The 16,317-nt window shown below is 39.6% G+C and overlaps 1 protein-coding gene across 1 annotated transcript in view; it reads left to right on the top strand.

The window, feature by feature from the left end:
• LOC118634936 (protoheme IX farnesyltransferase, mitochondrial) overlaps positions 1-16,317 on the top strand; it is a 123,109-nt gene that overhangs the window by 23,116 nt on the left and 83,676 nt on the right. The window contains exon 4 of the mRNA XM_036269775.1: positions 9,748-9,872. Coding sequence (XP_036125668.1) covers positions 9,748-9,872 — 125 coding nt within the window. The remainder of the gene's footprint in view (positions 1-9,747; positions 9,873-16,317) is intronic.

Raw genomic sequence — 16,317 nt, forward strand, 5'->3', positions numbered from 1 at the left:
TCCCTGTGTCCTGAGGTTTTTAATCTGCCACCTTCTTTTGTACTCAGCGTAGCTGTGGGGCATTGAAATGGCCCTATTGTGTGTCCTAAAAGTTTTTTGAATTTGTGAAAGATACACCCCTGGAAACTCAGAGAAATCCTCGAAAGCTTGACTTTTGCTTTATTCTAAATGATCTGGTCCTTAGCCAAGAGACTTTTTTTCCCAGATTACTGGTGAACATAAATGTTATCAATGAATAATCTATTAGGGTTGGCAAGAGATGATTATTGATAGTCAGTTTCACGTAAAAGGACGTTGACATCAGGGAGTTCTTCCAGTTGTTCATCATCTTAAAAGAATTCAAAAGATTATTCTTGCTAGAAAATTCTCTTGAATGCCTAGAATAATAACATAGCCAACATAACTGCATAGCTGTTTAGTTACCAGGAGTAAGTGAAAGTACTCAAGTGAAAAAGAAAATAATGATACATCAATATATGTATGCCTTTATGTCTAAATATGAAGAACGGGTAGGTTCATTTTACTGACCTGTTATGTGTGTTGTATAAAATAATCAAGTGTAGATAAACACTAAATACTGTCAAACTCAGAATGATACTTTAAGTGAATTCCTAATCTTTATTATTTTAAGTGTTTATCGTGAAACATCTGCTCACTGGACAGTGACATGTTGTGACGTGAAACTGAGGACAGGCTTGACTGTTTCAGTGAAAACTGCACAACTGACGGCTCCTTTGTGCCAAACTCACTTTTCAAAAGACAAGTTTCCTCTTCTTAAAAGTTTGATAGGCATCAGATCTATGGAATTTTTTTAGCTAATTACAAAGTATATTGAGAAGAAATGTTTCTCTATTGCAAAGGGAAAAAAAAAACTAAAAATAGGATGACAAAGTCAAAGAGATTAAAAGCAATGGAAGAAAGATCGAAAGAAGGATCTTAGGATCTCCTCCGTGCTGCATAATTAACTTATGTAAACAGCTTTTATTTATGCCTTTATTTAAACAGGTGTGATAGGTCTTTCACTTCCCTTTCCTGAATGCTGACTGTAACAGGAAACCAAATGCTTCCTGGTTCATGGCCTTGGTGATCACACTCAAATGTTTCACTTTGGTAACAGTGTTACTTGGTCAATTTCAAATTTTAATTTGGTCCTGGGATTTTTTGGACCAGTTTTGGTCATTGACTATAGGAAAAAAAGAAAGAGAAGAACAGGAAGGCACCATAAGTTCTTAGTTTTGCAGCTGTGTTATTAAACATCTCTATAAAGTCTTATCTTTTAACCAGAAGTGGTTATGGTTTGTAATCAGTTACCTCTGATTGATATTCTTTAATGTGGCTGAGGAAAAAATACCGTGTCTCTCATCAATCGACTTTTCATGAGAACTTAACAATAGGCATAAGAATTACCACCTTCTTTGATATGTGTGTTGGTTAGATGACTGTGTCAGGAGGTTCACAGAACACTGCTAAGCCATGAAGACTAAAAAACTCAAATTAGAAATTGAAGCATTTGAAGCTAAAGGTGTTAATAGAAATGAAGAAAGGAGGAAATCACAAGTACAGCTATGAAGTAAAAATACCTGTTCATTTGAAAATCAGAAGAGACTTAATTCCTGCCTCTTAATTAAGTTTTATAATTTTGAACCTTGAGATCGAGTAAAAAAACTTATTCTATTGCTTGGACACACACATAAAGAAAACCACATGCAAATTTATTAAATGTCCATTCTCTGTCAGCTCTGTATGCAGAAAAGAGCCTTAAAGAGAATACATCTCAGGTTTATAGGATTTGGAATACAATATTGTGTAGTAGCCACTATTGAGGATAATGAGATATAATAGATCATAAGGATAATTTAAAATCTATAGAGAATCTCAAACTCATTTAGCCAGTGGTTTTAATCTTTCTGCCAAATCTTTTATCAGAGTTGATAATTACCCCAATTGATTTATTGGAGTTTTGTTTTTCACTTAATTCTTTTGGGGCCAGTGCTAAAAAAAATAGGCATAGATGACCAATTTTTAAAAAATATATAATCCTTATAGTTATTTTTAATTGTGCTCTCAGAGAGGAAATAGAGTGCCTCTATTATGCTTAGACTCAGAGACCAATAGTTCTTAAAGTATGGAGCCTATTCTTGATAAAGGTGCTGCTTCAAAAAGCCCCTTGCATGTCGGAGAAGGCAGACCTTTCAGATGGTTCTTTTCTGCTCTGGAAAGTGTACTGTGACGTTAGAACTGGGAGGCTGGTAAATTTGTACTCCAAGTCCTGTGGAGCCTCCGTCCCCGTGACAAAGGCCCTCTGTTGCAGGGGTGGCAGCAGGTGCAATGAGGCTCCTTCCCACGCTCACGCTGCTGTCCTCTGTGACGCAGTGCAGTCCCCTAAAACCTGGGGTGCGAGAACCTTTTCCATGCAGGCACACTGTGTGTTAGAGCTTCAGTGGCCTGGTCGGTGATGGGATGTGTGTTTGTGTATTTTCTCTTCACTCAGTTGAGTTTTCTTCTGCGAATGAGTCTTTGGAGTGCTTGTTGATGAATATCTGTAAAGCAGAGGCCAAATACTGCACACAAACTTTGTGGCTCTTAGCTCCTCAATTGTGGGCACCACCATGGACCTGCACGTGGATGTCCATTATAAAATCCAGTGCTAAGACTAGCATCGCTGGCCTTATTTTAGAGCAGATTCTCCAAACTTTGTTACTCTTGTACTTTATCAGTAAAAAAGGTTTTATTTTATTTTTTTTTATCCTCACTGTAGGACATTTTTGCATTTATCTTCAGGGGGGGGAAGAGAAAGAGAGAAACATCAATGTGAGAGAGACACATCAACTGGTCACCACCCACGTGACCCCAATCGGGGCCAGGGACAAACTGCAACCGAGGTATGTGCCCTTAGTGGGAACCGAACCTGGGACTCTTGGGTCCGTGGACCGATGCTCTAACTGCTGAGCCAAACTGGCCAGGGCAGTAAAAAAGTTTTAAGTGCACATATATATATATTTGTAATATTTATGTATGTGTCATACATAAGAAAATACAGTTATTTATAAATAAAATGTATGTACTCTTACATCAGTGTATTATATTCATTTTAAGATATGCCAAATGAATGCTTTTAAAGAAAGAATGAAGAAGTAACATTTTCTTTTCCTGGCCCTGAGATATCCACACTGTTTTGAAGTGCAATGTTTCCGAGATTTACATACATGTAAAGACTCTGGCGTTGTCAAGTGCTTCACAAATGTGTATTTTGTGTTTATCATTGTCATTTTTAGCCCACACTTATTAAGAACTACTTTCTAGTCACACCCCTAGTGCAACGAAGAGGTAGGTTAGATCATAAGACAGGTGTGTGGTGCTTTTATGAAATGTTTTGTTATTTCTCAAACTTCCTTTATGCACTGCTTTTATGTCTAAGCTCAGTAGCCAGAGAAATGTCATCTAGAATTCACATCTAGGAGCCACATTTTAATAATTACCAAGAATGCCACTTAATAAGCCCTTACTATTTGCCAGACACTGTGCTAAAAGTGCTTTAGTTACATTGAAAAATGAGTGTGTCTCTAAAAGGTGTCATCGGCGTGAACAAGTGTGTGGAAGTCAAGAGTGGTTGGTCATTAGGGACGCTTAGTTTGGAGAAACAGAGACTGTAGGACTGTTTCATTTACATGATTGAAGGGTTGTGCTAAGAAACAGCTAATTGTTGCTCAAGAAGACAGAAATTACATCCGTAGGTTGGTATTTCCAACAAGCTGATTTGACTTAGTTTGAGAGAAGACAGTCCAGCAGCTACAGCTCTTCTCTGCAGAAGAGGTCGCCCAGGAAGAAATCAGTTCCTGTCACCAGATTTGGAGACAGCATCCATCTGCAGTGTTGTGGAAGAGATTTGACTGGTAGTTACTGAATTATGTTTAGCTCCATTGCCGTAGTCACATATATTAATTCTGTAAAGTGTAGCTGCCTTCAAAACGCGTATCTGCACCTCTGCCTGTTGCCATCCTCCAGGCCCTCCACTTCCTGCCCTGTGCACTGCAGGGGCCTCCAGCCAGCCAGCCAGTCAGTCAGTCCTCTGTGCTGTTGATAGACTCCCCTTTCTTAAATGCCACCCTTGTTTCAGTAGGTATTAGTGTGTTCTTACTGCAAAACAAGTTACCACAAGCTTAGCAGTTTAAAACAACATAAAGTTACTATTTCAGAAGTCCAGGCAAGGCCTGGCTGGATTCTCTGCTGAGGGTCTCACCAGCCTGAAATCAGTGTGTTTGTTCAGGGCTGTGGTTCTCACTGGGGGTTTGGGGTCCTCTTCCAGGCCCACTGGTTGTTGACAGAATTCATTTCTGTGCCTCTCTTGGACTGAGGTCCCCATTTTCCTTCCAGCTGCTGGCTGTGGACTGCTCCGCTTCTGGAGACCGACCATAGTTCTGCCACGTGGCCCTCATGGGCAGTTCACATCGGGAATGTTTGCTTTCTTCCAGGCCAGTTGAACTTGCCTAACTGTGACTATTTCAAAATAAGTTTTGTTTTAATTATAGAGAGCATACGTAAGAACTTCTCCTGGGAGAAAGCAGGCAGACAAGAGACCGTATTTTTTTAATCCTGTTGATGATGGGATCCTGGAAGGCGGGGGCCCTGGCCCGTCGTAGGTCAGGCCTTGTGGTTCACAAGAGATTGACTGGTGAGGCTGGAGTTGTGAAAAACGGGGGCCTGATGGTCAGGACTACCTTGATCACTAAGCACCATCACAGGCTGTCGGTGAACCTTTGCATGGGGGTGCTTGCCGCTCACTGGCTGGACGGGGATGGGCCGGGCTCCGCTGGGCTGGGCTGGTGACTCTTCCTCGGGCCCCCAGGGTCATCCTTGGGCCTGCAGAGCAGTGCCCCGGGCCTCTGTTGGATGGGTCATGCTTCGTGGGCAGCATTGATTTTATGTTTATTGGTGAAGGAACAGAATATGAGATTACCAAATAAAATACAATTTCAAGTGTTATTAATGAAAGAATATATTACATTCGCTTTTAATGAGATCCTGTTGTTGTAAAATGATTCCATGTAATGAATCCCAGGAAATCAATGAAAAGTTTAATTACAGTTGTGGCATTGCTGTATGAGAATATTGCTTTGGTCAATCCTACTTGCACAATTTATCAGTCCTCTGCCTTTCTCTTTCTTTAAATTAATTGCTTAATGAGGTAAGTATAAATACATGCTTTGTTAGCTTTTGATCTTTGGAAATATGCTGCATAATTCCAATTTTCTCTGCTATAATAATAACCCCTATCATTTTTTAATTTATATTACCATCCACAATTTGTACATTTTTAAGTTAGGTAGTTATTTCTCTTTTGTAAATTTAGTCATTATTAAGTCTTACCTTTTCCCTTTGTCAGTGCTTTGTAAAGCCACTTTCTACCTCTCAGCTTATCAGTTGACCCCATTAGTTAAAAATTTGATGTGCTATCTATATTGTTCATCACTCAGTAAAGCCCTAGGGTGAATAGAAAAACAAACAAACAAACGAGATACTTTCTCCTCTGAATTTAACAGTTTTTTTTTTTTAATGAAACTACATATCTATTTTTTTATTTTAAACGAAGTGAATTTTCTTTTTATAGCATTTTTATTTTTGTCAGCTTAATGATTGTGCCATCTCGTCCACTAGGTAGTCATTGATTTTTCTTATTTGTTTATAAAATACAATACAAAATGTAATTTGGATATTTAGAGATATCTAAAGTAGTTCTTTATTTCGGTGACTCTAGCTTTTGCTAATTATATATTGAGAAAGGATTTTCTGTGCTCTTCTAACCACCAGAGATGTTTATAAGCAGTCTACTTTTGATTTAAGGTTCAAGGCCTTAAAATAGTCATGAATTATTTTGACTGATTTATTCTGTGGATAAAAGCAATTTACTTAGTTCCTTTTGAGAGAGAATACCATGCAGTCTCTTTTCCCTCAAATTCTCCCACTGACGCCATCAACCTTGCTTCTTGGGTGGCAGCATTCTTCTGGTACAATTGAGAAGCAGCCTGGGTGTTAAGGACTTTCCTCCAGTCCTGGCTTGTTGTGCACACAGGGCACTGTGCGCGGAGCGCCTAGCCCGTCTGGAGGGCTGTCGAGTGGTGCAGAACAGGACGACTCTCGTTCTAGAATGCCAGCTGTCCATGAGGCTCGATTTATGGTGTGCTATCTGTAAAAAATGAAAAAACTACTCAAAGAACGGCGCTATTTGAGTATTCAAAGGAGTTTTGTTTGCTCTAAAAAAATGGTGCTTTTCTTGATGGTCACTAAATGTGTGCAGGTATGGCTATTATATGACAGGCTGTTCTTTTCCTGTCTCACCTGGGTAAAATATCCTTTTATAGGTACCTCAACTACTGTTTTCAAAACTTGGAATCACTGTGGCATTTTCTTTTGGGCATAAGTCATTAGAGAATTAGAGAGCTAAAAGTTTCTTCAGAATGTTTCCTTTGAAATAGTGTTTAGTCTTGGATTGCTGCCCTGGGTCCATGGGTATTTTTTCTTTTTTCGTCTGCCGTTCTGTACTTATGTGAAATTGTTGTGTTCTGACTTGTAGTACCGTATGTGGGCCAGGGCAGGCTTCTGTGCTCCGGAGCAGAAGGGAGGGTGCATGGCTGCTGGCCTCAGCCAGCCCACTCTTCTCCTCTGTGACTTCTGATAAACCTCCTGTTTGCCTTTAGCTGCTAGTCTTCTGTTTGTCTCTTGTACTCTTGATTCAAACCTGTATTTTTGTTCCTGGACCTTCTTGTGCAGTCTACTTAAATTTGTACCTCTATCCTCTTTTCTGGAGGCAAATCTTCCCCAGAATATTCGGATACACACCATGTTGGGGACCTCCAAGTTAAAAGAAAGACCCCTTTGCCAAATACATGCTCTCCAGAAACTTCTGGTTTAGGTTGACAATCTCCACACAGTAATTCAGTCACCTTTGCAAGTTGTCGTTGATCCCAGTCAGATACATAGGAGTATCGAGAAGCCTATGCTGGCACAGGTATCCGGGACAGGGCTTGTCCCCGTGGTAGAACTACAAAGAGTTTCTGTATGTTGTGATAAAACTAGACTGAAGAGCATGCCAACCATCTTGTGACCATGAGAAGGAATAACCAGCTTCTCTGGCATTTGCTTGTTGATGTCCATGGTGGTGTCTTCCGGTCTTGCTTCCTGTGGCCCGCTCATGGTTCCTCATCCTCCTGATTCTTTCTCCCAATATTCTTTGTCTGTGTCTGTCATTATTTCCTTTAGCCCCAACGGTAAATTTCTGGTGTTTTTTTGTACACTCCTTTCACTATATATGCTGTCCATTGTTGAGCTCCTCCTTCATTCCCCCGGGCTCAGCCATGTCTGTAGGCGCAGGACCCCAGAGCTTTGTGCCTCCTTCCTGTCTCCTGTCTCTTTCGTGAGCTCCAGAAAGTTCTGTACGTTTCTACCTGGATGTTGCATGGTTCCTCACAAACAGCACCTTTTCCTAAGACCAGCTGGCTAGGTCACCTTCCGCCCCCCACGATTTCCTTATTTCTGTTACTGTCGTCATTCTTTATGTCACCCAGGGGCAGCTCTTTACCTTTATTCTTTTTTGCTGTCATTTTGTTTTATCTTCCCGCCTTTCACAGTTAAGAAGTCCTAACAACTGTACCATCAAAGCACCCTTTATATCTGTTTGGTTCCCACTTTTGTTACGATTATGCACAGTGGATTGATGACATAACCTCTCATATTGTTCCTCTGCAGTAATATAACTCTGCTTGTTGTAAGCCCTGGTGCCCACTGCTGTCAAGTGAAACTCGCAGTCATAGGCCACTTTCTTGCTTTGAACTGTCAGAGACTCTGCGGCCAAACAAACTACATGCAAACTCCTCAACGTCATGCTCTGCCATCTGACAGCCACCCCCTTTCTCCTCCTCCAGCAAGTGCTGCTCTGTCCCGGGCATAGTGGTGACCCCGAGGGCATGGCAGTGAGGTACTGTCAGCTCCCGCCTTCAGGGAACTTATATTCCACGTGGAGCCACAGCGTGATGAATGCTGTGAAGGACAATAAAGGATGACATGAGGGAGGGAGTACCAGGGCAGGGCCTGCTGTAGGTATGATAGTCAGAGAAGTTCTCTCTCAGAAGTAATATTCAAGATGAGATCTGAAGGATGAGAGCAGCTGATCATGAAAGAGGCCAAGGAAACAAAAATACACGTGCTCAGAGACAAGAAGGAGCTTGGCATGCTTAAACAGAGGATCCTTGTGATGGGAGACTCGCCGGGGGGCTAGAGAGGGGTCCACGATGCACTTGTATGGCTGGGAAGGAGTTTGCATTTCATGCCAGGTGTAGTGTCAGAGGATCTTCTATGCAGCACAGTGATATGATCTGTTTACATTTTTAAAATATCGTTCACGCGTGGAGCAAGGTGGAAGAAGGAGGAGACCAGGGAGGAAGGAAGGCCTTGCGGTTGTCCAGGCAAGACAATAGCGTGGACTGCATCACCTGTTTCTCAGCATCAGCGCACTGACATTTAGGCCAGAAAATCCTTTGTTTTGGGGACTGTCTTCTGTACCATAGGATGTTTAGAGGCATCCTTGGCCTCTACCCACTAGAGGACAGAGTACCCATCTCCTCCAGTGTGACAAGCAAGTGTGTCTCTAGGCGTTGCCCAAGCCCCCTGGTGCAGAACCAGCCCTGGTTATGAACCACTGGATAGAGGTTGGCAATAGAGATGTGTTTGCAAAGCCTTGTGGCGGAAGAACAGACAGTACTTTGCAGTAGATGGGCTGTAGAAAAGGGTGAGAAAGGAGAGACTCAAAAATGCTTCCTGGCTGTTTGGTTTGAAAATCTAGGCAGATGTCACACATGCTTTCAAATCTTGACATTGGTTTTTCTTGTCCCTGTGCCAGTTCTTGGAATCACCCAGCCACCTGTAATAGTGCCCATCCCACTACTCTCCTTTTTCCAAATCCCCCTCCCCCCCGAAGGTCCAGCCTGAGTGCCATCTTCTTGAAGCCTTCTCCAATTTGTTCATTTAGTTATCATTGTTCCAGTGTCTGCAGCCCTGTCTCAGTACCCCCTTAGACTTTCTGGCCCTGTCAGCTTCTGTAAATCCCCAGGACAAAAGTACCGGGCCTCAGAAAAGGAGCAGTCGTCATGGATGCTTGAATTTCATGGCTTTGCTTCTGCACCTCACCTCTTGTTTTGTTTCTGTTGGAGGCTGTAGGACTCTCGTTTTCTCTAGTCACCTTCTAGTTATCTTCTGGGCCCTGGAACCATTGTCTGTTACGGCAAACCCTCTACTCAGGTAATTAAGACCCACGGAACCAGGATCCTTGCTGTTGACTTGTGTTCTATAGTTATTACTGTATGCCTGTCATCTCCCTCTCTAACAAATTCTGAGGGCAGGGATGAGACCTTTCTCATTCCTTATCCCATACAATGTCTGATGCCAGCACAGTGCTGATTGTGGATTAGGTATTCAATAAATGTTTGTTGAGTGAGTAAGTGAGTGATTCAATCTAAAACACCCACCTTATTGTTTCCTCTTGCATATAATGGGATTAAAGGAAAGTGAGCATTTTTCTGTGATGAACACACACTTTTTATAATAGGAAAAATGTTCTTTTTTTTTTTAATGGAAGGCTAGCCTTCATTTGTGTTATGATGGTAATCAGTTGTTTCTCAGGAAGGTGGCTTGCTCCGGTGTTTGCAGCGTGGGGCCTGCCTTGGTAACGCGCCGTCTGCTCTGTCTCTGTTGCAGCTCTGGTGGTCAGCACCACTTCCGCAGGATTCGCATTGGCTCCGGGGCCTTTCGACTTCTCCTGTTTTTTGCTCACTTCTCTGGGAACAGGCCTGGCATCCTGTGCTGCCAACTCCATCAATCAGGTCAGTGTGTCACCTTTCGGATAGATTATGATACTGTTACTTTCTCCCAGCTTGTGGTATTATCACATTTTTAAAACACCTTCCAAAGTCACATATACACGCAGAGGCACGTGAACTTGTGACACTGCCTATCATACAGGTCTGTGGGTTACATAACCAGTGTGTCTTCTTTTGGGGGAATGATTTTCAGTGATGTTCTGGTGAGAGCAATAGCATATCTGCTTCCAGCACCCAGGATGCCTCCTCAGACTTCTTGTCCATTTCAGGTACATTGCCCTGAGCTCAGCATTGTGTGCTGTTCTTTCTTTCCTTTGATTTATTTGCCCTTCATCATTCTACACAAAACAGAATGCATGTCCAACTTCAAAAATTAGTAATTCAGTATTTAGTAAGCTTGGTATGTGGCATCAGTATATATCAAAATTAGCATGTTTTAATTACCTAATTATTTTAGCATATTATTTATTTAGCATATTTTAATTTTTTATCCTCACCCGAGGACATTTTTCTATTTTTTGTTCATATAGAGTGCAAGGGAGAGAGAGGAAGAGAGAGAGAGAGAGAGAGAGAGAGAGAGAGAGAGAGAGAGAGAGACATTGACGTGAAAGGGACACATCGAGTGGCTGCCTCCCACACAACCCAACCAGGGCTGGGGACGAACTACAACCAAGGTACGTGCCCTTAGCAGGAACCGAACCTGGGTCTCTCTGGACCTCAGGCCAATGCTCTAACTGCTGAGCCAAACCGGCCAGAGCTATTTAGCATATTTTAATTAGTATATTATTTAATTAGCATGTTATTTTTAATGCATCTCCCCCCAACTCCCATTATTTTAAACATCAAAATAATTCTCTAAAATAGTTTTACCCCCCTCTGGTCATTGTGGTGTGCACCAGCGTTGTGGCTTTTTCATAAGATACGATAGTGGAAAAGCTTGGCTAAAACCTAGGGAAAGTTACTTTCATCATCAGAACACCCACGAGGAATTGGCACCATTTTAAAACAGGAATTCAAGTTACCAGCAGGAAAACAGCTTGGCTGAGTGGATATATAAGTTGGTAGTCCACAAAATATGGAAATTTTACTTTTATTATGCCTAAAATCATTGTGTTTTTATAATGTGTTATCAGTTACTTGGAGAAGCATGAATCTATTTCAAGTAAGGTTTATTTTTTATTATTATTGTAAAAGTCAGAGCAGTCTTATAATGGAGTTCAAATAGCCCTCCCACTATACCAAAAGCATTGTCCACTCCTGTAATCTGATGCCATCTCTTCCAAGTTGTTCCTTCTCTTTGTTGCCCTCCCATATTGCTTGGCTAAGAAAATAATTATGGTTTCACAGTGAACATGCTTTTAATGAAAATGTAAATGAAAAGCCATAGAAGGAAAATGGATTTATATGGCTATTTTTGGGTCTATTTTACAAAAAAGTTTTTTTGTTTTTTTTTTAACTTTTACCTTTATTTATAAATCTAGGTCACAAGATTCAGCCAGGGACTTATTCTAGTTTTCAGGATTGTTTTTTAAATTGAAGAGCTATATTTATCCTTGAGATACTAATTGCTGGCTCCTGTTTAAATTTATATATATATTTAAAATAAAAGTGTGGGAGTCCAGGAAACACAAAACAGTACCAACAACAAACTAATAAACATCAAATGGTTCAGCAGAAATGCCAAGATTTTATAAAAAATATTACAGAGAGAGCCACCTTGAGTTGAAGCTACAACACTCCCTACCCAACTGCCCTAAAAAAGGTGGTTCAAGAATTTATCGTGGAAAACAAAAACCTGTCCGTTGTAGCAAGAAAGCATCTGGAGAAAAGAAATGGAATGTTTTACATTTAGGCATAATTTACAGAAACTGAATATAGACCAAGGTTTTAGAAACTTTAAAAAAACTGTGAGTTTAGATGGCCACTTTATTTCATAGTCTGTAGGAAGTTTATTTGCCATAGGGAGTGGGTGGGGTCTTTTGATTTTAAAACCATTCCGGAGGAAAGCCACAGACTACATGATGGGATTCTTTCTCGTGCTGACACATTGCAGCGTCTGCCTCTTCTGTTCATGTTTCCTGCTCAGGTTGGTTCTCCAGCCCTGCTCTGCATCTCACGTTCATGCTTCCCCTGCTCTTCTTCGGAACCCTTTCATGTTTCTCCTCCACAGGTCACCTGTCACCACAGGCCTCTTCAGCGTCTGGGCGTTGGTGCTCGTTGGGCACATGATAATCACTTCATCTTATATTCATCGTCCTGCTTCCTTCCACTTTTCTTGGGCTCTGATTTCATTTGGAAGCTTCACAATACTTTAAAAATGTTAATGGTTCCCATCATTGTACAATTCCATTGTTGTTATGTTATTGATCAGCTTCCCAAATGACAATATTCTGTAAATAACATGTTGGAAATATTTTAGTTCTAGTGTTGGTAGACAGTCTCATACAATCAAATTAAAGGACTATGAGGCCATTTTCATTTGTGCCTTTAATTAGTATAATACTAGACAACGAGGGTTTAACTGAATTTTTAAATAGCAGATAAATAGTCTTTGGTGAAATAGAACTTACTGCTTTTTTTTTTTTTTGGGAGTTGGTATTCAACTTAAAGAATGCATACAGTGGTTGGTATAAAAGTTATTCAGCTTCTTATAGAGTTCTCTGGGAGAAAAAATTTCCTACTGTCTATGTTTATAAAAGGATTCAAATCCAGTTCATATTTTTTAAATACTTTATTTTAGCTGTTATTGATTTAGTTTTGAGTGATTCATCTTTGTACCCTACTTCTATGATCTCTCTGTGAAAGTAGGAAAAATAAAGCAATGGAAAACTATTCTTACATTTGTTTTAAGGAGAGAAAATGATAATTAGCTTCTGATTTATGAAGTAGTGACTAGTGCATAAAGATACATAGATATGAAGTCACTAACATTGAAATGTACAAAGGAATTACCTACATTTTTATAAAATATGCACGTGCTTAACCTGAGACTGTAGTGTGGCTTTAAAGCAGGTGTGCCTTCAAAGGCCGAGTGCAGCCCATGAGATGCTATAATTTAGCCACCAAAAGATAGAAGGTTGTTGATGGCTTTGGCTGACCAAATCTTTAGAAACAAGTGACTAAAAGTGAAAAGCAGAATAATTCAAGTGGAATAAATTAAGAAATTGAAAAAGATAAGAATTATTATCATAATTATTTTGAGTGACCTATTAGAGGCTATAGTACACTGCACTGAGGATTATTTTACTTAAGTTACATATATGAATTTTTAAATAGAGTTTAAGAGTATATGTCAATAAATATGTTTTTATGGGATGAATTTTAATTGTGACATACTATTTCATTTTATGGATGTGCCCATTCTCAACCAATTCTCTACTAGTGCAACTTTTTGCTTCTAAAGTAACACAAACTACTGGAGTGAAACTGCCGAGAGGTAGGCTGCCAGCCAAGCATACATGAAACTGGTTTAACTTCGAAACGTGTGCTCTTCACAGAGTAACTTATTTCTGACATTCATGCTGCGCTTTACAGTGTACAAAGCATGTTTACCTAAATTATTATTTAAACCTATGGCCCTGTGAAGTAGGTGGCATTTCCATTTCTGTTATTTGTAAAACTTTTAGTTTAGCTGTTGAAGTATTCTCTGTAAGAGTAACATTTAAGAAATGTATTATACAAATAATTTATTTATCACAGAACAGTGAAAAAATATAAATAAGCAAAACTAAAAACAGGTTTTTTTTATTTTTCCCTTCTGCCAGACACTGTTGTATGTTTTAGAGTTACAGCTGAGAACAAACCAGATTCCCTGCCCTCACGACACTTATGTGAGCTCCCATGAACACTTGAAGCTGGTCTAATCTTACTAACCAGTGTCATCCCAGTGCATTTACAGACTTTTATAACACACATGCACACATCTTCTAATATATATTATTTTCTTACGACATGAATTATATACATTTAATTTGTATATTTTTCCATCAGTAGTATATCAAAAACATCCTTCCATGGCAATATTTGCTATAACATGATTTTAAGAGTTGTGTATAGATACACCACGATTTATTTAATCAATTTCTCCTTATTGGACATTTTAGAGATTTCCAGTGTTTTGTTCAAAATAAACAATGCTGAGCTGAAATTCTGTAGCTAAACTGTTGAACATGTTCTTAACAATATCTTTCAATAGATTTCCAAAATTGTGTGCTGTTAAAAGACATGTAATTTTCAATATAAAACTTAAAATTAAAAACATTTTTTTAAATTGATTTGAGAGAGAGAGAAAGAGAGAAACATCATTGTCAGAGGGAAACATCAGTCAGTTACCTCCTATATGCACTCTGACCATGGATCGAACCCACAACCTGCAATCGAACCTGTGCCCTGTCTGCAAATCGAACCTGCCGCCTTCTGATGTAGAGGACAATGCTCCAAACACTGAGTTACCCATCCAGGGAAAAAGGATATGTATTTTAAGTACAGCTAAATTTCTTCTCAGAAGGTCTTTTGTTTGTTTCAAACCAACTTCTACGCCCATTTGGCAGCATGTGGGGCTGGTTGTCACTGGCACTGCACGTTAGAAAGTCTGTGCCAGGTTGAGAGGTACCATTAGAGGTACCCTTTGATCACTTGGGAAGTATAGTTATTTTTTGTTTGGAGGAATGTGTTTAATGCTTTTTATCCATTTGTGTTTATCAGTGAGATTTGTCCATTTTGCTGTTAGGCACTCACTTTTGTCCAACAGGTCTTCACGTACATAGATTGGATTATTAACTCTTTGTAATTAAGTTTCAAATATTTTCTGCCATTTTTAAGGGTTTTTTGAAGTGCAGATGTTTCCTATGTTTAACCAGCCAGATCCTTTAATTTTTAATACAGCTTTCCTCACCCTCTACACTCATGACAGTTTGGGCTGGATAACCTTGTTGTGGGGGGTCTGCCCTGCATTGTAGCAAGAAGTGTTAATAATAACAACAATTGCAGCTAATGCGTATTTCACACCTGCTATATGCCAAGTAATGTTCTAAGCATTTTACATACATTAGCTCATTTGTTTAAGTCTACGTTCATGGGATTTCAAAAATGGCTCTTTTAAAAGATCAAATAAATGATGAATGAATTTATAACCTAGACTTAGCTCTGAGAAGAACCATTGATGTTCTCAGAGACTTTATTTTGGAGAAAATTATAAGAAAGGCACAAAACATAAGTAGAATTTCAGATCAGAGAGGTAGGTTATAATTAGAAAGATGAAGCTGATAAGGGTATATTATTTTTAGGATATAGTGTATCTGTGAATGAAGAATTTTTATGAAAGGAAATAAAATAAGGTCAAGAAGAGACACGTTTCTTGTTTCGTACTGACAATACTTGAGAGAATTTTCATGGCAGAAATAACGTAAAAAGGAAGGACTTTGGATAAAGGGCTCTGAATTATAGGGTGGGTAGGGCAAAATAAAATTTATAGCCTTTAAAACTCTGAAGGAGAAACAGATAATGATTTTTTGGTTTTCTCGTGAATATGAGATTAATATCTAATGCATCTTTTCCCGTTTCCCCTTTCTCTGATGTTTCTTTTGTTTTGACTATGCAGTCTGCCTTCAGCAATAGGAATTGACTTTCATCTTCCATGTTGAACAGAGTGGTTATTAAACTTGGTGTTGTATTCTAGGAGAATAAGGCCGGTGTTAGCAAACACCAGTGATGTCATTTATTGAACAACATATGAAAAATCAATATGAGAAATACATTTTTCTTCTGAGTTGTGATTTGTTGGACTTTGATGTTTTAAGTAGTGGGTGACTTACATTCCTTCAGTGGTCTCTGAGGCCCCTAACTGCAGCTTATTGATGATTCAGATTAGCTACTGCCCTGGATCAGGTTGCCTAGAGCTTCTCTGAATACAGGCGGGAAAGGGTCTCCAACTAAATGTGTTGTTATAGTAGGAAAACTGTGAGCATTACTGAATAACGTAAAAAGAAAGTGCACTTTAAATGCAGTCTCTTTCCCTGAATTTATGTAAGCTCAAATAGTTCCTAAGTCACATTTGATTTCACTTTCCAGAATGATCCACCTAAGCAGTGAATTTGGCATTGGTATTCATACCCAAAATAACTCTAGATGAAGTTTTGCCAGCCAATGTAGAGATGATGATAATTTGAACATATTTTTGTAGCTAGTGTTTTATACTTTACATGCCACGTTAACTGGTCATTATTGCATTTGCTTCTTATAATAACTCAGTGAGATGGTGTTCTTCCAGGGTTGTGGAAGACTGAAATGACTCTGATCACACATCTGCAAAGGGGCAAATTGGGAGCAGAACTTGTGGCTCCCGGTTTACTGCTTTTTTCTCTCGACTGAAATGTCCTAGTGGAATAAGGCTATTCCCAGTGATGTATCTTTCTTCCATCAAGTTAACTGCTGAGTTCTCGCTGCTAAG

The sequence above is a fragment of the Molossus molossus genome, unplaced genomic scaffold (assembly GCF_014108415.1).
Source record: "Molossus molossus isolate mMolMol1 unplaced genomic scaffold, mMolMol1.p scaffold_m16_p_19, whole genome shotgun sequence".
Taxonomy (NCBI): Eukaryota; Metazoa; Chordata; class Mammalia; order Chiroptera; family Molossidae; genus Molossus; species Molossus molossus.